This window comes from Nothobranchius furzeri, chromosome 6, assembly GCF_043380555.1.
Source record: "Nothobranchius furzeri strain GRZ-AD chromosome 6, NfurGRZ-RIMD1, whole genome shotgun sequence".
NCBI classification, from domain to species: Eukaryota; Metazoa; Chordata; class Actinopteri; order Cyprinodontiformes; family Nothobranchiidae; genus Nothobranchius; species Nothobranchius furzeri.
In genome coordinates this window covers 59695400-59719135 of record NC_091746.1, presented here as the reverse complement: position 1 = coordinate 59719135, position 23736 = coordinate 59695400, and the positions used below count along the sequence as shown (strand labels likewise).

Sequence of the window (23736 nt, the reverse complement as noted above, 5' to 3'; positions counted from 1 at the left end):
TTTAATAATTTCATTTATAGAAGTTTGAACATCTGAGGTCCTTCCACACCTTTTTGTTGAATTCTAAATATAAATCAGCTTAGCTAAATTAACCTCAGCTAACCTGATTTTTCTTATGAGCAACTAAAATAGAGGTTTATCATCATACTTCATTTCAATTAAATTCACAACTTTCTCACATATTACTAGTTCATAGGACAACAGTGTAAAGTTTGCATTTCCTACCTCATTGAGGAACATAACAGGGAAAATGGTCTCAGTCAGGTTTTTAGTTTTCCTGTTGTGAATAAAGGAAAGAGGACAGAAAACAATAAAATACTGTTTGGTTACCTAGAATTCATCATCGGTGAAAAGAGATTGTTTTATTTAGTCTGAGAGCAGAAACTCACGGGAATCCAACGACTCTGCCAACCAAGATGTTGACTTGTGCTCTTTTGTTTGCACGTACGATTATTCCCGTGGTCTGACAGTGAAACACATGCGTTAAATTATTAATAGGACCATTTTAATCATATTGAGAAACCTTTGTTCCTATGAATAAAATGAACAATGACTTTGTGCGATGGTGCAATTGTTGCACTGCTATTTGTGCACCAATAGGGGGAGCAACAGTACCGGGTTCAGGTCCAGAAAGGTTTGATGGTGCTCCCTTTGAGGGGACATTCCTCCAATGGCATCTATGTACTTGTCTTCCCCCAGGTAGAAATGAGGAAAGGAGGCCACCACGGGGGCACCTAGAAGAGAAAAGGAGGGGGAGATGTTTGCAACAGTTTCTAAACATCCATAAACTCAGTCTAGGTTACATATTTAACAAAAATATTTAAGTCTTTCATTACTTTGCTGAAATAGTTTGTGGAATTCTACAGAAAATATGACTTTAAGTGTATATTTGTGAGCTGGAGTCGTATTAGTTAAGATGCACTTCTTTCATGTGACCTTTTTGTTCTTTGTGTGTGTGTGTGTGTGTGTGTGTGTGTGTGTGTGTGTGTGTGTGTGTGTGTGTGTGTGTGTGTGTGTGTGTGTGTGTGTGTGTGCTCTGTCTTCTCCATCCCCAGTGAGTCGTGGAGGATGGCTGCTTATACTGAGCCAGGATCCTCTGGAGGTTTCTTCCTGTTAAAAGGGAGTTTTCCTCTCCACTGTCGCTACATGCTTGCTTAGTATGAGGATTGCTGTAAAGACTCTGACACTAGCCAGTGACTTGATGCAATTTGCTGGGTTCCTTATATAGGAAACTTTTTACTGATTGTCTTAATGAACTGACCTGAATTGGAATGTTTACTATGTGAAGTGCCTTGAGACGACTCCTGTCGTGATTTGGCGCTATGTAAATAAACTTGAATTGAATTGAAAATAAACTTTATCTTCACAGAAATTCAAAGTCAAAAGCAACAAGATGACGATAATACATAAAAACCTCCCATCAAAAGCCATCAAAGTGGCAGCATAGGAAATATCTCAGTCAGATAGTTCTCTGTTTACTGTGTGGTGTAATCAGGATGCGACAAATGTTTGCTGAACAGATCTGATCAGATCAGAAAAACTCACACTCCAGCCAGGTACTCAAATGGACAACAAACACACTTGAGAAAGTAATTAAAGGCAGTCCAGAAAAAGAAACATGTCAGTAGAAGTTCCTTCCTGTTATTGTCATCAGGATTGAGTACTTGAAAATCACCTGGGTTGAGATCATAGTTCTGGCCACAGGCAGTCTGACCAAAGCACGACATGTTTACTGGCAACGACGAGGCAGTCGGACGGCGCTGCTGATAAAGTGGGCCAGAGGTGACAGATTTCCTTCTCTTGTGCTTGGAAACAGAAAAGCGGAGCAAAAACACCCGACCACCCGCAGCCACCTGAGAGGCCGTTCACGTGACAACGCACAAGGTCACTGCAGTGTAAACACACTCACACATTTGTATCACTATACTCACTGGTTGACCTTAATCACAGCGCTCTTTCCCAAATCCTCTCATTTCTTTCGGTGGCTAAACAAAACTTTTGACCTCAGCAGAATTGTGGTTTCTCCAAAATCTGTTTTCAAACATTTTATCATCTTTTCTGCTGTCCATCAGCTTAAAAACATGAAAATCAGCAGCTCTTAGTTTCTATCTGTCAAAACTAACTCTGTAGCCAATCCTCTTTGAGTTTGATCAGCTTGATTTGTTTTAATTTGTTGAAAATACATCTGCATTTGGATCTATTCCTCATCCTGGCTTCAATATTCTAAAATAAAAACAGGATTTTCACTTGTTTTAAAGATTTGCATCCAAATCTGCAAGAGCAGAAATGAACCAGAGACCCAGAGTTAAAGAAGCACATGAACACAGGCAGTAAACTCATTCTTGATCGTATTCAAGGACAGAATCAGGTGACAGGGCTTACTGCCACCAGCTACTGGGTCAGGGACGACGGCTGCAGAACTGCCTCACGTGAGTCATTCATGTGAGGTGTTAAGTTTCCCTGGAACAGCCTTGGAATGGTTTACATTTAGTTACTTAAAAGTATACTGTAAAATGTGTGGGACGGAAAGCTTTTTTGAACAAAAATATCTTTCATACTTCTAAGACTTGATTATAAAAGACAAGAGAGGACCAAAGAGAAGCGACCTTGTGAGAGGCATGTTGAAGTTCAAAGACTTCTGGATGAAAATCTGCTGCTGCTGATGATTACCTTTCCGACAGGGGCTGACTTTTAGGACCCCGGTTCCCAGGCACTCATTTGAGGTGACACAGAACCCTTCGTTGGCTGGGTTCTCCTCCTTGCTGGCCAAAACGGAGCTCGGTGGTGTGAAACGGTATGCTGGGATTCCTTTCACCACCACATCCTTCTCAAAATCCATGTAGATTGTCCTGGAGAGCAAAGCAGATCTCATTTTACAATTAAAACAAAGAAATAGGTTCACGAGGATTTTCAGCAGTTTTATTCTTGACATTTTCAGTGCCTTCCAGATTGAGTCATTTCAGGGCTCTGTCACTTTAAAGAGACAATGTGTAGTTTTTACCTTTAATCTCTGGAAATATTCATCGAAACGTTGTTGAAAATGAATAATGGCAGCTATGTACCATATACCCGTAAAAATCGGGCCTAAAGTACAGGGCGCGGGTCTAGCGTTTTTGGGGGAAACCATGTTCCCTTCTGGCCGACTCAGGGTCCTGTGCAGAGACGTCACACTAGATAATTGGCTTGGACGTATGACTCATGGAAGATAATTTACTACGTCAAAAAACATTTAACTAGTAGGAAACACAAATTTAATAACAAAAACTGCTAAAGTCTTTCCAAATCATATGTGAAAGAACCAAATCAAAAAAGAGATGCAATGTATTTTGGCTGAGCGGTATTGCCGTAGTATGATGGCGTCATCTGCAAGCCCAGGACCCTAAGCAGATCTGGAAAGTACAGCATCAGAAAACTACAAGTGACATTGCATTCTCTCGACGGCAGTAACTGCAGGACCATCAAAGTCTGAGGAGTCCCCTCTTTGTTATGTTCACTCTGTTTTTTATCCAATTTAATTTTCGGTGGCTCTTCATCATACGCAGAGCAAAAAGACCTTGATTTGACCTTCGCTGACAAGTTTTGATGTCTACTGATGGCTTCGTCAGAGCAACCGCCAAAATTAAATCTGAGGAGTCACAACGAAGTCACGCCTTTTGCTCCACAGGTAACATTTACCGTAATGTTTTTCTTTAAACCAGTGACAGTCACGGTGATATGGGTAAAACTACCCTTAAATATATGTATGTATGTACTGCCCCCTAGTGCCAGGAAACAAAGCCACTGCCACTTTAAGAAAACAAACATTTGCTGGCCACACCCATTTATCCCCGCTCAGGCTGCTATCAGCTGAGAAGCTCTGGTATGTGGATGGGGGCTTGACGTAGAGGCACTGCTCCTCCAACAGCAGCGATCTCTTCCAGGGGAGAATGGTTTCTATACTAATTTACTAATTTCCTCATTTGTGATTAGGACTGCAACTAACGACTATTTTAATAGTCGACTAGTCACCAGCTATTGAAAAGATTAGTCGACTAATCGGATAATTATTAAAATTTTCTTAAATTTAGCATGAGATTGCTATAATTATGTGAAAAATGATAATAAACACAAGAAGGATGGGTACTTCAATAGAAAATGCATATTTTATTGAACTTTGCTGCTGATAAGCCAATTCATACTAAAAGTAAATAGAAATGACCTGTCTAAACACCAATTAGGCACAGTGCTCAGTAAGTGTAGACATAAATGCATAAATAAAAATTAAAATACTTTTGTCAGGCACAGTCGGGCATAACATTAAATCTCTTTTTTAAAGGAGAAAATATGTTTAAAAAAATGTACAGTGTACATCCAAAACAAAACGTATTGGCTTCGTGTTATTAAAATCTTACCGAGGTGAGTCAGACTGTTTCATTCAACTGTCCAACTTGCTTTCTCTTTAAGTGTTCATGCATCACTGAGGTGCTGCAGTGATACGCAAGGACTGCTTTGCAAATAATGCAGGTAATCTTTTTAGTCGCCGAATCCAGGCTAGAATGCTCCCAAACCTTAGATGTTTTGGTACACGTAGCTGCTGTGTTGGATGCTGCCATTTCTGTTTGTTGACGCTCAGCAGAGGAGCTATTGCGCATGTGCGACTCTCGTTAGATTGTAATGAAGTGAGATACCTCACTCGGTCGGAAAAAACACATCTGGCGACAATGTTAACAATGAAATTCATTGTCTACTATTTCTATTGTCGATATTTGTCGACAGCGTCGACGAATCGTTGCAGCCCTATTTGTGATGTCACAAACAGGGACCTTTTGAAACAGCTTGTTTTTGATTTTTTTCATTCGTAAACCAAACACTGATGAAAAACAGACAAATGTTTTCATCATGTCTGGAGTGTTTGTAGATGCAGTAGAGGTCCACATGGCAGCAATAAAAAGATGCAAAACGTGAGATTTACATGAGATGTCTTCTTTTAAACAATTCTGATGTGAGAAAACCATCGTGGATCCCACACTGTGTAGTTATTTATTTGAAATCTGAGGTTATTTGCATCTGAACCAACTTTCAAACAGGTGACTTGCCACTTTGAAAGGTAGCTTTCCTAATAAATAGCTAATGATTGCCCAATATCCAAAGTTGACTTTTTCCTGTTCACTTGTAGGTTGCATCTTATCAGCTCTTGCTTTTTCCATTTTGGAAAATGACACAAACACAGGTATCTTAGAGGTGAATTGGTGTGTACACACAACACACTGCAGCACAAAACAGCATCACTAGTTAAAGTGCTGCTCGGCGTGTGTATTCATGTCATTTTGAGCTAAAGTAGATCACCAACATTCACCCATGACACAGATGTGCAATAAAGAAGCCTCAAGCTTGAAAGACATGACTCATTCGGGCTAAAGTGGCACAAATTAAAAATAACAACAGTGCAAAAATATCTCATATGGTCACCAAACGTCAAAACTTTAACCTTCATAAGCAGACGTGTGATCAAGTCACTGCTTTGCAAGTCACAAGTCACGAGTGTTTCCAGTCACGTCCAAGTCAAAGACAACCAAGTCCAAGTCAAGTCCAAGTCCTTAACGTTGAATTTTTAAGTCATAATCAAGTCATCTTTCCAACTTCAATTTAATGACAATGATAATAAATACATTCCAGAAATAAAGCTTCTTAAAGCTTCATTTATTTGCTCCAACAAGCAGAAAGTAACTGAACTTGATTTTAAACAAAGAGCTGCTGCAGTTAGCAGTACAAGGTCAAACCCAGAACGAAGAATGATTCATGACTTTTGTCCATGTCGTGCCACTTTTGTGCTAAAATATCAAATATGCTCAAGTCATCTTCAAGTCAACAGATGCAAGTCGATTCAAGTCGCAAGTCATTGGCATTCAAGTCCGAGTCAAGTCGTAAGTCTTTATAGATTTTATCAAGTCAGAAGTCCTTAAAATATAGATTCTTGTCTGACTCGAGTCCAAGTCATGTGACTCGAGTCCACACCTCTGTTCATTACAAACTTTCTGATTTACAAAGAAGTTGTTTTCAGAAAATGACTGCTGCTCTGGCAGTAAAACCCCTGTGCACAACTGCATCAAATGTCATGTTCTCATCCCTGAAACAGAGAAAAAAGTTGTGAGAAAGATGATTCATGTGCAGAAAGGAAACCTAACTTATAACGCAGCATTGAGACAACTTTGAACTTGTCTGGAGAGCTATGCCAACATCCTTCGAGCCAAGTATCATTCGAAACTATCTGTCAAACTTAGCTCCAAATCAGAGAAGTGCTGCCACTGACTTGTGTGATGAGTGTAAATGAAGGCAAGAACGTCTAAAGAAGGCTTTGATTCAGACTGGTTGAACGCCACCATCTTTGAAGCTTGGCGTTTTGAAGCATTCCCAAATTGGATGCCATCTTCTAAGACAATACCACTCTCGATGTCACAGCTGAAATAGTTGAAAACTGGCACAGAGAACGAAGCAGTGATGTAAATTACTTGGATTGGCTCCTTACCAGACATTAACAACATCTCTGAGGCGTGTCAAGGCAGAGAGTCACCCTCTTTAAGAGTTCTGCTTGAAAACTGGATTAAAACTCCCCAAAGATCCCAATTTTAAAAAGTAGAAGTAATTTAGGTCACGATAGTGCAGAAAAGCAGCACAGTTTGAATTTGGACACAATAAATGTGATGTTTGATGTTTTTCCCTGAGCAAAAACACAGCCATGAGGTCCTTCACTTCTTTATTGTCATCATGTCTTAACTTATTTTTATTGAAGTTTTTACTTTTAGGTTTTGGATGTTTATTGCTGTGTGTGATTTTTTTAAACCTGAAAAGTCATTTATTTATTCACTTTTTAGGAAATCTCCTCCTTGAACCGTCACCTTATCGTGGTGGAGGAGTTTGAGTGCCCTAATGATCCTAGGAGCTATGTTGTCTGGGGCACTTAGTGCCCCTGGTAGGGTCTCCCATGACAAATTGGTCTTAGGTGAAGGGTGAGACAAAGAACGGTTCGAAGGATCTTTCATGGCGGTTAAAATGAAGAGTCGGAGTACCCGGCCCGGAGGGTTACCGGGGTCCCACCCTGGAGCCAGGCCTGGGGTTGGGGCCCGTGAGCGAGCGCCTGGTGGCCGGGCTTTCGCCCATGGGGCCCGGCCGGGCCCAGCCCGAACCGGATACATGGGCTCGTCCAACTGTGGACCCACCACCCGCAGGAGGAACATGAAGGGTCCGGTGCAATGCGAATCGGGTGGCAGACCAAGGCGGGAGCCTTGGCGGTCCAATCCCCGGACAAGAAAACTAGTTTTTGGGACATGGAACGTCACCTCGCTGGCGGGGAAGGAGCCGGAGCTTGTGGCAGAGGTTGAGCGGTACCGGCTAGATATAGTCGGACTCACCTCGACACATTGCATTGGCTCTGGAACCCGAGACCTGGAGAGGGGTTGGACACTCTACTTTGCTGGAGTTGCTCCGGGTGAGAGGCGGAGGGCTGGGGTTGGCTTTTTGTTAGCTCCGAGACTCTCTGCCTGTGTGTTGGGGTTTACCCCGGGGGACAAGAGGGTAGCTTCCTTGCGCCTTCGGGTCGGGGAACGGGTCCTGACTGTTGTTTGTGCTTATGGGCCAAATATCAGTTCAGAGTACCCACCCTTTTTGGAGTCCCTGGGACGAGTGCTGGATAGTGCTCCATCAGGGGACTCCATTGTCCTGCTGGGGGACTTCAATGCTCACGTGGGCAATGACAGCTTGACCTGGAGGGGTGTGATTGGGAGGAACGGCCCACCTAATCTGAACTCGAGCGGTGTTTTGTTATTGGACTTCTGTGCAAGCCGCAGTTTGGCCATAACGAACACCATGTTCGAACATAAGGATGCCCACCGGTACACTTGGTACCAGGGCAGCCTAGGTCACAGGTCGATGATAGATTTTGTAGTCGTATCATCTGACCTGCGGCCGTATGTTTTGGACACCCGAGTGAAGAGAGGGGCGGAGCTGTCAACTGATCACCACCTGGTGGTGAGTTGGATCAGATGGCAAGGGAACATGCCGCGTAGACCTGGCAGACCCAAACGCATAGTGAGGGTCTGCTGGGAACGCCTGGCAGAAGAACCTGTCAAGACGGTCTTCAACTCCCACCTCCGGCAGAGCTTTGACCACGTCCCGAGAGCAGTGGGGGACATTGAGTCCGAGTGGGCCTTGTTCCACTCTGCGATTGTCGAGGCGGCTGTTGCTAGCTGTGGCCGTAAGGTGGCCGGTGCCAGTCGTGGTGGCAACCCCCGTACCCGCTGGTGGACACCAGAGGTTCGGGGAGCCGTCAGGCTGAAGAAGGAGGCCTACAGGGCGTGGCTGGTCTGTGGGTCTCCGGAGGCAGCAGACAGGTACCGGATAGCCAAGCGGGGTGCAGCAGTGGCAGTTGCCGAGGCAAAATCTCGGGCGTGGGAGGAGTTTGGTGAGGCCATGGAGAAAGACTATCGATCGGCTCCAAAGAGGTTCTGGCAAACTGTCCGGCGCCTCAGGAGAGGAAGGCAGCAACTCGCTCACACTGTTTACAGTGGGGATGGGGAGCTGCTGACGTCAACTGAGGCTATAGTCGGACGGTGGAAGGAATACTTTGAGGAGCTCCTCAATCCCACCAATGCGCATTCCGAGGAGGAACCAGAGCTGGGAGGCCTGGGGATGGACTGTCCGATCTCGGGGGCAGAAGTTGCTGAGGTAGTCAAACAACTACACAGCGGCGGAGCCCCGGGGGCGGATGAGGTTCGTCCTGGGTATCTCAAGGCTATGGATGTTGTAGGGCTGTCATGGTTGACACGTCTCTACAACATTGCATGGTCATCGGGGGCAGTTCCTAGGGAGTGGCAGACCGGGGTGGTGGTCCCCATCTTTAAGAAGGGTGACCTGAGGGTGTGTTCCAACTATAGGGGGATCACACTCCTCAGCCTCCCTGGAAAGGTCTACGCCAAGGTACTGGAGAGGAGGGTCCGATCGATAGTTGAATCTCAGATAGAGGAGGAGCAATGTGGTTTTCGTCCTGGCCGTGGAACTGTGGACCAGCTCTATACCCTTGCAAGGGTGATGGAGGGGGCATGGGAGTTTGCCCAACCAATCCACATGTGTTTTGTGGATTTGGAGAAGGCTTATGACCGTGTCCCCAGGGGCACCCTGTGGGGGACACTCCAGGAGTATGGGGTGGGTGGCTTTCTGTTAAGGGCCATTCAGTCCCTTTACCAGAGGAGCGTGAGTTTGGTCCGCATAGCCGGTAGTAAGTCGGACCTGTTCCCAGTGAGGGTTGGACTCCGCCAGGGCTGCCCTTTGTCACCGGTTCTGTTCATCACTTTTATGGACAGAATTTCTAGACGCAGCCGTGGTGTGGAGTGTGTCGAGTTTGGTGGCAGGAGAATCTCGTCTCTGCTTTTTGCGGATGATGTGGTCCTCCTAGCTTCATCCAGCTCTGACCTTCAGCTCTTGCTGGGTAGGTTCGCGGCCGAATGTGAAGCGGCTGGGATGAGGATCAGCACCTCCAAATCTGAGACCATGGTTCTCGACCGGAAAAGGTTGGCTTGCCACCTCCGGGTCGGGGGAGAGGTCCTACCTAAAGTGGAGGAGTTTAAGTATCTCGGGGTCTTGTTCACGAGTGAGGGTAGGAGGGATCGGGAGATCGACAGGCGGATTGGTTCGGCGTCTGCAGTGATGCGGACGCTGAGCCGATCTGTCGTGGGGAAGAGGGAGCTGAGCCAGAAAGCCAGGCTCTCGATTTACCGGTCGATCTACGTCCCAATCCTCACCTATGGTCATGAGCTTTGGGTAATGACCGAAAGAACGAGATCGCGGATACAAGCGGCCGAAATGAGTTTCCTCCGTAGGGTGGCCGGGCTCAGCCTTAGAGATAGGGTGAGGAGCTCGGACATTCGGGAGGGACTCGGAGTAGAACCGCTGCTCCTCCGGATCGAAAGGAGCCAGTTGAGGTGGTTTGGGCATCTGGTCAGGATGCCTCCTGGACGCCTCCCCGGGGAGGTGTTTCGGGCATGTCCTGCCGGCAGAAGGCCCCCGGGTCGACCCAGGACACGTTGGAGAGGTTACATCTCCAATCTGGTCCGGGAACGCCTTGGGGTCCTGCAGGAGGAGCTGGTGGACAAGGCCGGGGAGAGGACGGCCTGGAGCTCCCTAGTTGGGATGCTGCCCCCGCGACCCGGACCCGGATAAGCGGAGGAAGACGAGACGAGAGACTTTTTAGGAAATGCAAATGTCTCTTTTAACAATCTGAAAGCAACAGGACAATGTTAAAAAGCTTAATTCTCATCAGTCAGTAGTCTAGATGCCTTACATCTGGTTATTCCCAGGAGAAATTGTGTCTCTAGAACAGGGGTAGGCAATCCTGGTCCTCAAGTGCTCCTATCCAGCATGTTGTAGTTGTTTCCATGCTCCAAAACACCTAATTCAAAGGCTACAAAGGATGCAAAGTGGATCAATGTGTCACTTAGAATGGAAGAAAAACGTGTGAGATTCAGTCGCAGAAAGCTCAGGAATTCTTGAACGTGGGCCAAAAACATGCTTTCTTTGTAAAGTAAATACATGTTTAGTAATTAAACATTTGCGCTAAATTAGAGAAAACTACCTTCCATCACTGTCAGATAAGTGAGTCAGAAAGAAGATAGGCTATCAGTCGCCAAAGGGTAACAATGACTTTTTTATATTGATCAACATAAGAAAATAATTTAAGCAAAAAAAAATATATATATATATATAAAGCTTTAAAGACTGCATGACCAAATTTTAGGAGAACATTTGAGTGTTGACACTTCTAATTATTGTGGAGAAATTACAAACTGACCTACAGCAGATTTATACCTACAGCTAATTCTAAAAGCTTGATAACAGTATTTTTATCTTTAAAACACATCGAGAGAATAACGTGTTTCTCTTTGCGATTAAAGTCATTAATTACATTGTAGAGTCTGCTCTGTTGCAACAGCTCCTGGGAGAATCTCTTTTCTGTGAACAGCTCATCCTTGTTCTGTGAATAACTGCATGTATTTTATCCTGACAGGGGAATCTGGACAATCCTCAGCTAGAACAAAGATGTCCACACACTGTCTGCCAACTGACTGGGAGGAAAATGCAGCCTACCAGTCATGTAACAATACTTTATGACCTTTTCCCTTGACCTCTGAGAGGGAGGCCAAGAAAAACGCCCGATGTGTTTCTACTTTAGATCGGGATGAAGAGGCTCTGCCTTGTGCTGCTGGGAGTTGGAAACAGTTTGAGGTTCAACATGGAGGAATTTAAGCTGAGAAAAGCAGGAATGTGAAGGTTTGCTGTGTGATACAAATTCCACACTTGTAGGTTTGCTAACTGCAATATTGGGTTCTTTTTCCAACACAGCAAAACAGCAGTTTTACCTTGTTTTTGCTGACATTTCAGCTAACGCTGTAGCCTTCCTCAGAGCTCGCCGCTGTTGCCGGCGTCACTTCCTTCTCTGTTTGTCCACGGGCAGCAGAGGACGTGTCGCCCTCCGCTGCCCGTGCTCCCCTCGCTGAATAAGGCGATTTAATTGTTTAATGTTGTTTAAACTACGGTTTTAATCTTTGCACTAGTGTTCAGCCCTTTGGGCCGCCTTGATTGATTGGTGTTTAAGTGCTTTATAAGAAATGAATGAAACTGGCAGACCCCATATTTTGTCATGCATTTTTATCTGCGTACTAGCTTACGTTCTTCCCTGTTCATTGACATTGGTCTATAAATAGATCTTTACCTAAAAGAGAATTTCTCACTCATTAGGCTTAAAAGAGTTAATATGTGTAGCTGTAAGTGGTACTAGACACCTGTCTGCATTGCATCAACATTTTGAGGTGTCCATAGCTCAGCTGTCAGTTTCTGGAGCAAAAGGTCACCGGTAAGATGTCAAATGGGAATCCTGGCTCTGTTTTTAACCAACAGATTATCCCCAGATGTCAGTTTAACACATGCTTTTCCCATAATGTGCAACCAGGCTACTTGTTCCCAGATTCCAGACTCAAGTGTTTCAGTAAAAGTTTAAGGAAATTACTTCACTGGATGTTAAAGAAATTACTTCACTGGATGTTTCCAAGAAATACAGGAAATAGGGAGGAAGCCTCCCCTTTGTTCACTCTAACACAGACAGTCACAATGACACCACTGGGTAAGAAGTGGGTGAAAGTGTTTAGTAAATATTTGGGTGAGAGGCCTCTGTCCCATGTCTGATCAGAGTCAAAGATACGACCGAGACGCGCCAACAGATTCTTTCCACAGCCAAAAGGAAAAGAGGAAGATGAGAGCTCCTGTTCTCGTTTTCTCCCCGTTGTCCACAGATAATAAAGAGTTAAAGAGTTGCAGCAAGTAAAGCTTAACATTTGTGAAATTGTATCCCAGGACCAGTTGTTAGTGTGTGAAAGATTGAGTGTAGTACAAATGGTTTAATTCTGAAATCCTAGAGGACAATCCACGAGTTTCTCATTAATGTTCAAATGTTAGCTGTGGGAATGTTAGAAGCAAACTTTGAAAATGTCTATTTTCTCTGTTTTCTACTTTTTATTGACTTATTGCCTTAACTACAGGAAGCAAAATAAACAGAAATACATTGTATTATATTTGCAAGTTATCAGGACAAACAAGTAAAGCAACCACTGCTTCACCTCGTCACTCTGAAGGACCCGGGGTCAGATTCTACTGTTTTCCTGTTAAACACACCCTTGACCATTACAAAAGGCTTGTTGCTAGAAACCTTTTTTTTTTAGTTATTATTCGAGGAAATGCACTAACTTGAAACTAATTTCTCTTAAATAAACAATTCAAGAGTGTCATGACATTTCCCTCCATCTTTAAAATGTCACATCAACAATCAGGTGATCATCTAAAACTAAATACACGGAAAAAGCTCAATTTTACTGAGCAGTCTGTGTTGGTGGCTCCACTTTGATTAGCCATGTTTCTGTTATATATAGTAATTCAATGTATGCATTTACATTCATAAGAGCAAAACAAAACAAAAACTATTGGCTTCTTATTGCATTTGCTTCTGGTTTTAACACAGGAAAGGTATTTTTTTTTTTTACCTTGCTGACCGTTTTGACCACTCCTGCGGTCTTCATCAGAGCTAGCCGCTAATGGCGGCATCACTTCCTTCTCCATTTATTCGCGGGCAGCGGGGCTAGCTCTGATGAAGACTGCAGGAGTGGTAAAAACATTTCCTGTGTTAAAAAAATAAAATAAAAACCTGCTAATGCAATCAGAAGAAACACAAAGAAGGAACATACAAAATATATTGGCTTCATATATGTTTTAGAGAAAGAACAACCAGTTTGACCAGCTACACCTGATTATTGCATGGCATTATAAATAATTTATTAATAGTTTTATAGTTCAGCAGTCAGAAGGACCATCGCAACAGGCTGTTTAGGGCCTGGACGTCACTAGCTGGCAAGTACTGATCTAAGACTTATTATTTTCAGAATGTTGTGTTTATTTAATGATTATTGATTCGTTCACTTACGCACCAGTTCTCTGTGTTCTTTTCAACAACTAGCTGTACTTTTACAAGAAGTTTCTGTACGTCTCTTGGGTTTATTTATTCCCTTCCCTGTGGTGTTTTGTAAATCAACATTAAATTCAATTCAAGTTTATTTATATAGTGCCCAATCACGACAAGAGTCATTCTATTGCTGATAAGGCCTACAAGCCACTAATGAATGCTGCATTTGGGTCTTTCTCCTTGTCCATTGTAGATTCTGACATATGTTTTGTTTTGCTCTTATGAGTGCAGGAACTTTTACCAACAATGGTTTTAAAATTATGACATTTAATGCCTTAAAAACCTTGCCGACCCGAACATGCTCACATTTTGATAAACAAAAAGAGTAAATTTGCTGCAGCACTTCTTGTCATCCTCTGTCAAAAAAGTTCACTTCTTTCTCGTGTCTCATTAAGGACTCATTCCCCAAACTGGCCCAGTGTTTAGTGACAAGGCAGCTGCTGGCCCAAATGATCAGATGGTCAGATTTCAGTGAGGGAAGTAATGTCTCAAATCTGTAAAGGTCAAATCCAAGTCAAATCTCAAGTCGTTGAAGTGCAAGTCCAAATCCAGTTTCAAGCATTTGGGGTGAAGGTCCAAATTTGTGTCTTGGATTCGGGATGGTGAGTCAGTGGTTTTCTCTGAACTTCTCCCAGCTGACTGTGTGTTTCATGGCTCCCCTCGTCTGTCGGGCAAAGGGGGAGGCTTGGCATCTGTTTGGAAATCAAAATTTCGATGCCGAAACATCCCTTCAAATGCTTATCCGAGCTTTGAGTCTCAACTATTTGAAATCCAGTCTGATGTTGTTATACTTTGTGCAGTGATCTATCGGCCACCTAAGATGGATAAGAACTTTATTGCTGATTTTTCTGATTTTATGGCAGGTCTCATTCTTAATGCTGAAAAGCTTTTAATTGTTGGTGATTTTAACATTCACGTCTGCTGTGCAACTAAACCAATTACTTACCTCTTTTAACCTTATTCAGTCTGTATCAGGCCCTACACGTGAAAATGGCCACACACTGGATTTAATATTATCTCTTGGGCTTGAAGTTAAAGTGACTGAAATTAGTGACTCCCGGTTTTCAGACTACTTTCCTGTATTATTCAATGTACGTGTGGATATCTCTGAACCGATCCGGGCTCCGTCACAGCGTTGCAGACACCTTTTGAGCTTACAAACTGCCTCTCATTTTATTGCTGCTTTTAACGAAGCAGATTTTTTAGCGCAGATGGACTGTAGCAACATATGAACTGATGGGCTCTTGGATCGTTTTAATTCTACATGCACTGACATTTTAGACTGTATTGCCCCTTTTGGAACTCGGCGCTGTGCGCGCGCTCCAGAACCATGGATGAATGACTCTTTTCGTTCTCTCAGACGCACCTGCAGAAGAGCTGAGAGAAAATGGAAGAAGGACGGCCTTCATGTCTCGCTGGATATCCTTAGGGATGCTCGTGCTGAATACCAGTGTGCACTAAAGCATTCAAAGACACAGTACTTTTCTATGCTTATTGTAAATAACTCCCATAGGCCTCAGGTCTTATTTAGTGAATTGAGTCGTCTTATCTCCCCTGGTGTGTCCTTGTGCCTACAGTTTTCTGATCTGTTCTGTGAAAAGTTAAAGAATTTCTTTACAGATAAGATCACCTCTCTTAGATTATCTTCACCTTCATCTCTGGTGGACACAGCCTCTTCACAACCATGTTCAACTGCTTTTGACCAGTTTGAGCTGTTGTCTCTTTCTGACCTCTCCAAGGTGGTTCACCAGTTAAGACCTTCCTGCAGCCCACTGGATTGTATCCACCCATCACTTTTAAAAAATGTTTTTTACACAATTGGGTCCATTATTTTACTTATTATAAAAACTTGTTTATCTGCTGGTCATGTCCCTGCTGCCTTTAAACGTGCTGTTATTCAGCCGCTCTTAAAGAAACCTAATCTTGATCCCATGGTGCTCTCCAACTACAGGCCTATCTCCTAGCTCCCTTTCCTTTCTAAGGTCATGGAGAAAATTGTCTACAGGCAGCTGCAGGACTACCTTGACCATTATCAATCAGGCAATACCACAGTACGGAGCCTGCTCTTTTAAGAATATTTAACGATGAATTTTTAACTATCGATTCTGGTCAATCAGCTGTATTGATCCTTTTAGACCTAACGTCGGCCTTTGATACGGTGGACCATCAGATCCTTTTATCCCGCCTAGAGCATGACGTTGGCATCCGGGGCTCAGTGTTGCAATGGTTTAAGTCCTATCTGTCAGACAGGATTTTTACAGTAAATTTGGGGCAGTGTTGTTCATCTCCAGCGAAACTTAGTTGTGGTGTCCCTCAAGGTTCAGTTTTGGGCCCACTCTTGTTCTCGCTGTATATGTTGCCTCTTGGTGCAATCTTTCATAAGCATGGCATTGCGTATCACTTCTTTGCGGACGATGTGCAGATATATGTCCCACTACATTCTCGATGGCCATCATTTGACAAATTACTGAATTGTCTAAAAGATGTTAAAAACTGGCTACAATTGAACCTTCTCACTTTAAATGACAAAATGACAGAAATTGTTGTTTTTGGGGACCCTGGGCTGTTGCACATGGTAAACAGTGTATTTGGCCCTTTAGAATCCTTTGTGTGTCTCAGGCAATAAATCTGGGTTTTTGCATTGATGGCCATTTTAAACTTGATAAACAGATAAGTTCTGTGGTCCAGATTGTGCTGTTTCATTTGCGTGTTCTTAGTAAAGTCAAGCCCTATTTACCACTCAAAGACTTTGAAAAGGTTATACACATGCTAATCATGTCTTGACCCGACTACTGCAACTCACTTTATCATGGACTGGAGCAGTCGTCAATTCACCGCTTGCAGGTGGCTCAGAATGCGGCAGCCCGCTTGCTGACAGGTAGGAGGCGCAGGGATCACATAACACCAGTCTTACAAGCTCTTCACTGGCTCCCGATCACTTACAGGATTCAATTTAAAATGCTACTGATCTGTTTTAAGGCACAACACAATTTCGCCCCTCCTTATCTGTCGGAACTTTTAAACACTCATGTCCCTAAACGAAACCTCCGACCATCCTCTCTACATCTTTTATCTGTTCCCAAGTCTAGGATGAAGTCCAGAGGCGACAAGAGCCTTTTCTGTGGCCGCTTCCAAGCTCTGGAACAGCCTTCTCCTGCAGATTAGGTCTGCTAACAGTCTTTCTGCTTTTAAGTCTCTTTTAAAAACCTACCTTTTTACCCTTCCTTTTAACTGATTTTATAGTTAAGTAATTTTAGGGTCTACTGGAAGGTTCTCAGTGTTTTATCATTTTATTTTTATTGCTTGTCTGTGTACAGCACTTTTTGGAGTCTCTGATTGTTGGAAATGTGCTATATAAATAAACTGGTCATTGACATATCTTTCCAAGTCAAGTTACAAGTCCCTGGGATGTAAGCCCAAGTCAAGTTTCAAGCCTTTGAAAGCTATTGTTGGAAATGTGCTATATAAATAAACTGGACATTGACATATCTTTCCAAGTCAAGTTACAAGTCCCTGGGATGTAAGCCCAAGTCAAGTTTCAAGCCTTTGAAAGCTATTGTTGGAAATGTGCTATATAAATAAACTGGACATTGACATATCTTTCCAAGTCAAGTTACAAGTCCCTGGGATGTAAGCCCAAGTCAAGTTTCAAGCCTTTGAAAGCTAAGTACATGTCCAGTATCATGTGTTTCAGATAGAAAGTCAAATCAGTTCTTTAATATTTGAGTGCAAATTCAGTGTCAAGTCTCAAACATTTGACTTGCAATTCCAAATCTACTCAAGTCTTTAAAGGCCAAGTTTTAGTAAAGTCTTTGATGTGCATATCCACACCGAGTCTCGTTTCTATGAAGACCAAGTACAAGTTAAGTCTCAAGTGTTTAATTTACAAGTCCAAGTCAAATTACAAATTCCTGGCATGCAAGTCCAAGTCAAGTACTTGAAAACCATGTCCAAACTAAGTCTTAAATATGTTAGGGATAAGCAAAGTCAAGTCACAAACATTTAATTTGCATGTCCAAGTCAACTTCGAGTCTCAAGCCTTTGAAATACAGGGCTCAGAATAAATAAGTACATCCCACTACATTTGTCAGAAAACCTTTAGTTTCCTTTCAGAATCAACATTTTCTCCCACAAATGTGGACCATTGATTGCAAACAAGATTTGTTAATTTGCACACACAAAAAAGTGATTTTCATAACAAATCCATTCAAGCCCATGTTGCAAAAATGAGTACACCCCAAATAACTATTACCCCAGGTGACTGCATGGCGTTGTAAAGATGAGGATTTCAAAGAGAAATGCATGGTGCCTACAGTGAAGCATGGAGGTGACGGTGTCCTTATGTGGGGAAGCATGAGTGCTGCTGGTGTTGGGGAGCTGCATGAACTCAACAATGGACTGCTCTATGCTGAAGGAGAGGATACTGCCATCACTCCGTGCTCTTGGTCATCGTGCACTTTTCCAACACAACAATGATCCAAAACACACATCTAAAGCTACTGTTGCATTTCTGAAGAAGAACAGGGTGATGGTCATTGAAAGACCAAGTATGTCTCCTGATCTGAACCCAATGGAACACCTGTGGGGAATTCTGAATCAGGAAGTTGAGCACAACTCTCCATCCAGCATCCAGGCTCTAAAAGAGGTTCTTCTTGAAGAATGGAAAAAGATAGATGTTGCAATGTGTTGCCAACTTGTTCATTCCATACCTAGAAGACTCGGTGCTGTCCTTGAAAATCACTGTGGTCATAAAAATACTAGATGTAGTCGTTTTTGTTCATTTTTGCTTCAACCAAGTTTAGTAAAACAGAAGATTTTGTGATCTAAATTATAATATTAACCTAAATTTCATGTTATGGAGTTAAACACGTGTTCAATAAAACCCAGCCTTGTGAAAATGTTCATTTGTTCATTGAACTACTGATTAAATTTGTACTTTTTAAAGGGGGTGTACTCATTTATGCTGAGCACCATAGATGTACAGTAAGTCTTACGTTGTGGATATCCTAGTCCAGGGCTATTCAATTCTGGGCCTTGAGGGCCGGTATCCAGCATATTTTAGTTTTGCCAGTATCCAGCATACCGTATTTTCACGACCATAGGGCGCACCGTGTTATAGGGCGCAGCTTCAGTTACGGGTGTCTTTTTGGTATTTAACACATACAAAAGGCGCACCGGGTTATAGGGCTCGGGCACGGTAAAACGTATCGGTAAAACATCTGTGCGGGCTCGGGACTCGGAACATATCAGTGCAAACCAGACATTGTGAAAATTATAAACAGCCAAAAGCATGCTTCACTTTACTGGTCTAGTCCTGGTTCAGACCTGGTTTAGAGCGCACGTGCACTTCCTCATTGCGTGCGCTGACGGCTCGTGCTCTTCTAATGGGCTCGACACACGGGAGGCAACTTCGCCTCTCCTCCATTCATTTTCAATGAGACATGCGCGACAAAGCGATAATCGCGGGTCTCCCTCCTACTAAAGCCGGGCGCACATCGGGAGTGCTGCAGGAGGACACACAGGGTTTTATGGGGGTTGGATGAGGAAAATTAAATAAAGAAAGTAAATCTGTGTTTTGTGATCAGTTTAATTTGACATGAACACGACAAACACGCTTTCTTGACAATCTTTGTGAGTAAAAAAAACGTTTAGAAATAAAAACGAACAGCATGTGTTATTAGGGAAATAGCGGGCGAGCAGTGTTGATGCATGATTGCGCATGCGCCGAGAGCGGTTCTGGTACTTTTTGCGTCGCAGCTGCTCGCAGCGCCGCTTCAAGCGCTGATGTGCTGTGTTGAAGTTCAGAATGTGTTTACCGGTAGTTGGTGGATTTAACCACATAAACTTTCCACATGAACATAAGAGTCATCAGGAAGTACAAACTGAACTCCGACCTGCTGCTGACCTTCTACCGCTCATCCATTGAGAGCCTGCTAACCTACTGCATCACGGTATGGTACGGCAGCTGCACCAAGGTGGATAGAGTGAGGCTTCAGAGTGTGGTAAAGACAGCATAGAAGATCATCGGCTGTCCTCTCCCCTCCATGATGGACATTTATTCCTCCCGCTGCCTCAGTAGGGCAGCAAACATCATCAAGGACAGCTCCCACCCTGGCTTCAACATGTTCAGACTGCTTCCCTCAGGGAAGCGCTACAGGTGCATTAATACAAAAACCGACAGACTCAAAAACAGTTTCTTCCCCAAAGCAATAACCACCCTGAACTCACACATGCACCGATAACACAGCCCCCCCCCCCCCTTCCCACTTCCTCCATTGACCACCACTATCTATTGATACCAAACTCAATGTGCAATAATTGTATTTACATAACATTACTGTCCACATGAACATAGCGCTGCAGAACTGTAACAATACAGTGCAATAATTTGTATATAACACTTACTTTCCATATGTACATAGCGCTGCAGAACTGTACCCCCCCCCCCCCCCCAAGTATGTTTGTTTTACACTGAGTAGGAGATGTTCTGTATCTCTCTTTACACCTGTATAGTGACAATAAAGGCATTCTATTCTATTCTATTCTATTCTATTCATACGTGTGTTATTAATAGGCCTAAGAAAATAGTGTGATTTGAATTGTGTTTTATTAACCCTCTGGGGTCCAGGGACGCGTATCCGCGTCTTTTGAACAGGTCTGATTTGGGACGCTGTAACAGCAAGACTCCGCCTCCCTGAGTTTCGGTTTCAATTCAGCTTTAAAAAGGAGATTATAAACTACACCCCAGTTTTTAAATTTTGTTAATAGGCAAAGTAAAAGCAGAGTTATACTGAACTAAAAAACGACCTATTTTTAGACAATCTGATAACTTGTCAAAACAGCGGTTTAGTAATCTGTGAGAGGGAACGTGCTTGTGAACATAAAAAAAACCCCACAAAAACATGAGATCCTCGAGGCCCGAACTTGAATAACCCTGTCCTAGTCCAAGTCATGTTTTTAATTTGCAAGTCCAGTTCAACTCTCAATTGTTTGAATTGCAAGTCCAAGCTAAGTCGTGACTCTCTTTACAATTTTATCGTTACTCAAACCCAAGTATCAAAAGTTGAGACCCCATCTCTTTATTTTGTTAGAGGAACCAAAGTAATCTCTAGCCAGGCATTTAGTATTTGTGCTTTTAGCTTATGTTATCTAGTTTTACCATCAGTGACATGTCAACCTCCACAAAAGGCTAAAAATAGAATTTACTGAATGAATTGGAAAATAATGAATAATTCTAATGTTATTCCAGCCAACAAAAGTTCCAAGATCCTTTGTCACTGAAACAAACTAGATTAGACAGAAACAACTTTCATGCAGCCTCCTCCAGGCTATCCAGGAGCAATGCTGTACAGAGAAGAGCCCTTAAACTTAAGTGGTCTTTGTCCTGAAGCATCCAAAAAGTACAATATGATACTTTTAAAGTCATAGAACAAAATAATGTGACGATGTACCTGCAGAGATCTGGAGTGAAAATATAAATGCGTTCATCCTTGTTCAGCAGGGGATGGAAAGCACTCCCATCTGATCCAGCGATGCTGTTTGACTCATTGGTTGACCAGAAAGTCAGCTGTCTGCAAAACAAGTTGTCAAAACCATGAGCATTCTTCTGTCTAAATGTTTCACATCTAGATTTGTTTACATAGGAATTCATACATGTATAACTGATTTAACTTTACTCTGTTTGGAAAAATAAGACCATTAACTGGAATAAGTGTTTTCAAAATCCACACAAACAATTTCAACATCTTAATAGGATCAAATTACAATAATGAAAGATGCTTTGATCCAAAAAACACACTTGAAATAGGAACTTCCCTGGAGTAAGAGTGATTAGAGCCCTTAGAATTAGCTGAGATAAGAAATTTGGATAGAAACTCAGCAAAAAGCATTTTAAAGCCTGATTTATGCTTCTCCGTCTGCGTCAGTGCGGAGACACGCAACGCCATTATCCGTCCTTGCGTAGGGCTCCGGCAGGCACGCAAGTACGTACGGAGTCGAGCCCACTTTTTTAAACATCCGTCGAACGAGACGGATTACGCAAGCTTGTGATTGGTCAGGACGCCGCTGTTGTTTACAGCGCCGCCATTGCAAAGAGAGCCGAGGATAACTAGCGGCAGACACGGAGAAGCTTGAAGAATACCTCGCGAAAAAAACTCTAAAAATATGAACGTTTAATTCTCCCGTGACTGGAGGAGTGAAAAGATGCGCAGCAAGCGTTTTATTTGTGGATGGAAATGACAGGAAACGTGGGTTTAGAGGTGGGGAGCGCATGAAGCGGTGGGAGAATGAGAGACAAATACGTCCGTGTTAAAAGTCTCTTATATACACAAAAAACACAATATAAAACACACGATCTTGGACCGATACATGACAGGATACCACAGAACAGCGCTACGCCCTCTGTGGTCCTGTCAGGCAATTGCTTTGCAACACTCCCCAGGAGACGGAGAAGTAAAAGCGCAAAACGCTTCCGTCAATCCGTGCGTGTCTGTCCCTTGCGGAGCTGACGGAGAAGCATAAACCAGGCTTTAGGCATTCCAAGTCCCACCCTGCACTTTGTGCTGAAAGCAGAAATCAAGACCAACAGACTGAAAAACACGAGCAACTTAAACATGATTTTTTTTACTTGCAAAACATTTGTGAGAATTTTTTTATAACAAGAGCAATCTGAACCAGTGTTACCTTTGACCTTTCCATGTTTTAACTCGGCCATAATCCAAGTAGTTCTGTTCTCCAGTGTGGAAGACAAATTCTCCGTCATTACTTCCATTTTTCTAGGCAAAACAAACATTCACCTCATTAATATGTGGTGCAAAAACAATGTGATGTTTTTCTTTCAAGAGTAATATCCTTGAGTCTTTATTAAGTTTTCGTTGAGCCTGTCCATACCTTGATCATTAGGCCAAAGTCCTTTTCCACTTCACGATTGGTGGTGGAGATTTTGACCAGCAGTGAATCTTCATAACCCCAAAGTAGTTCATGTACAGTGCGGGTGGTGAATAAACCAGTCCTTAATGAGTTCATCCACATGTTTAACATGGAGCTCCTAAAGAAACTGATTTTTGCCTTGTTCATCGCAGCCTGGAGACAGGAAGTAGACCACATGTGAGGAAACATGAAACAAGCGTTCCCCTTTACTCCACCTGGATTCCCACTTTTGGGCTTTTATTTTTCCCACAGAATTCATGACTCACCCAAGCAGGAATGTTCACGGTAGTGATGTTGTCGACAGTTGGGTCTCCCACAGACTTCTCTAGCAGGAACACAAAGCTTTTTGTGTTGTATGCAGACACCATTGTTCCATTTTCCACCATGGTCACATTGTCTTTATACCTGTACTCCCTGTGCAAGCAGCACAATATTGATATTCATCAATGTTTCCAGACTTATTCATGTCTTACAGATGAATGTCACCTAAAGCTAATATGGTTCAAATGATCAAATCAAACATTTTAATATAATGTTGGTGTGAGTTGTGGAGAGGTCTTTTCAGTGTTTTAGCCTAAAAGCATTGATCATTAACAACTCCATCATACAGAAGAATATTAAAGTCATGATTCACTGATATATGGCATGATTGAGTTGTAACCTAGTTGTAAATAAAGCAACAAAAAACAAAAATGAAGAAGAAATTCAGTTGAAATAAGTGCTGAGTGAGTAAAAGCACATTTTAGCAGACACCCAGAACATCATTTGTTTGCACAAAAAAAACACAACATCAACATTCCTTCAAAGGAATCTCCTACCATCTTTATGCAGATGACATCCAACTGTACATCTCCTTTAAGCCCCATGAGACGTCTAAGCAGCAGCTGTTACACACCTGCTTAGACTCTGCTTAGATCAAAACCTGGATGGCTGGGAGCTTTCTACAGCTGAATGAAGATAAGACTGAGATCCTCATCTGTGCCCCAGACAAGCTGGTTCCCAAAGTCAGAGACTCTCTTGGTCAGCTTGCTTCCCACACCAAACCCTCTGTCAGGAATCTTGGCGTGACCTTTGACCCAGCTCTCACCCTGGATTCTCATGTCAGTTCTCGTTTGCTCTTCCTTCTTCCATCTCAGGAACATTGCTAAGCTGAGTCCCATTCTGTCCCACTCTGAACTTGAGACTGTTCTCCACACCTTCATCTCCTCACGCTTAGACTACTGTAACTCTCTTTTCACGTGTCTGAGCAGAACCTCCCTGAACCGTCTACA

General features: G+C 43.0%; 1 protein-coding gene across 2 annotated transcripts in view; it reads right to left on the bottom strand.

The window, feature by feature from the left end:
• Positions 1 to 23736, bottom strand: part of LOC107395254 (lysosome membrane protein 2) — a 44327-nt gene that overhangs the window by 6090 nt on the left and 14501 nt on the right. For both annotated transcript variants that reach the window (XM_015974584.3, XM_015974585.3), the window contains exons 3-10: positions 22732 to 22879; positions 22427 to 22618; positions 22220 to 22311; positions 20989 to 21108; positions 2671 to 2849; positions 616 to 734; positions 390 to 463; positions 226 to 277 (exon numbers count right to left, since the gene is read on the bottom strand). In XM_015974584.3, the coding sequence (XP_015830070.3) occupies positions 226 to 277; positions 390 to 463; positions 616 to 734; positions 2671 to 2849; positions 20989 to 21108; positions 22220 to 22311; positions 22427 to 22618; positions 22732 to 22879 (976 nt within the window). The remainder of the gene's footprint in view (positions 1 to 225; positions 278 to 389; positions 464 to 615; positions 735 to 2670; positions 2850 to 20988; positions 21109 to 22219; positions 22312 to 22426; positions 22619 to 22731; positions 22880 to 23736) is intronic.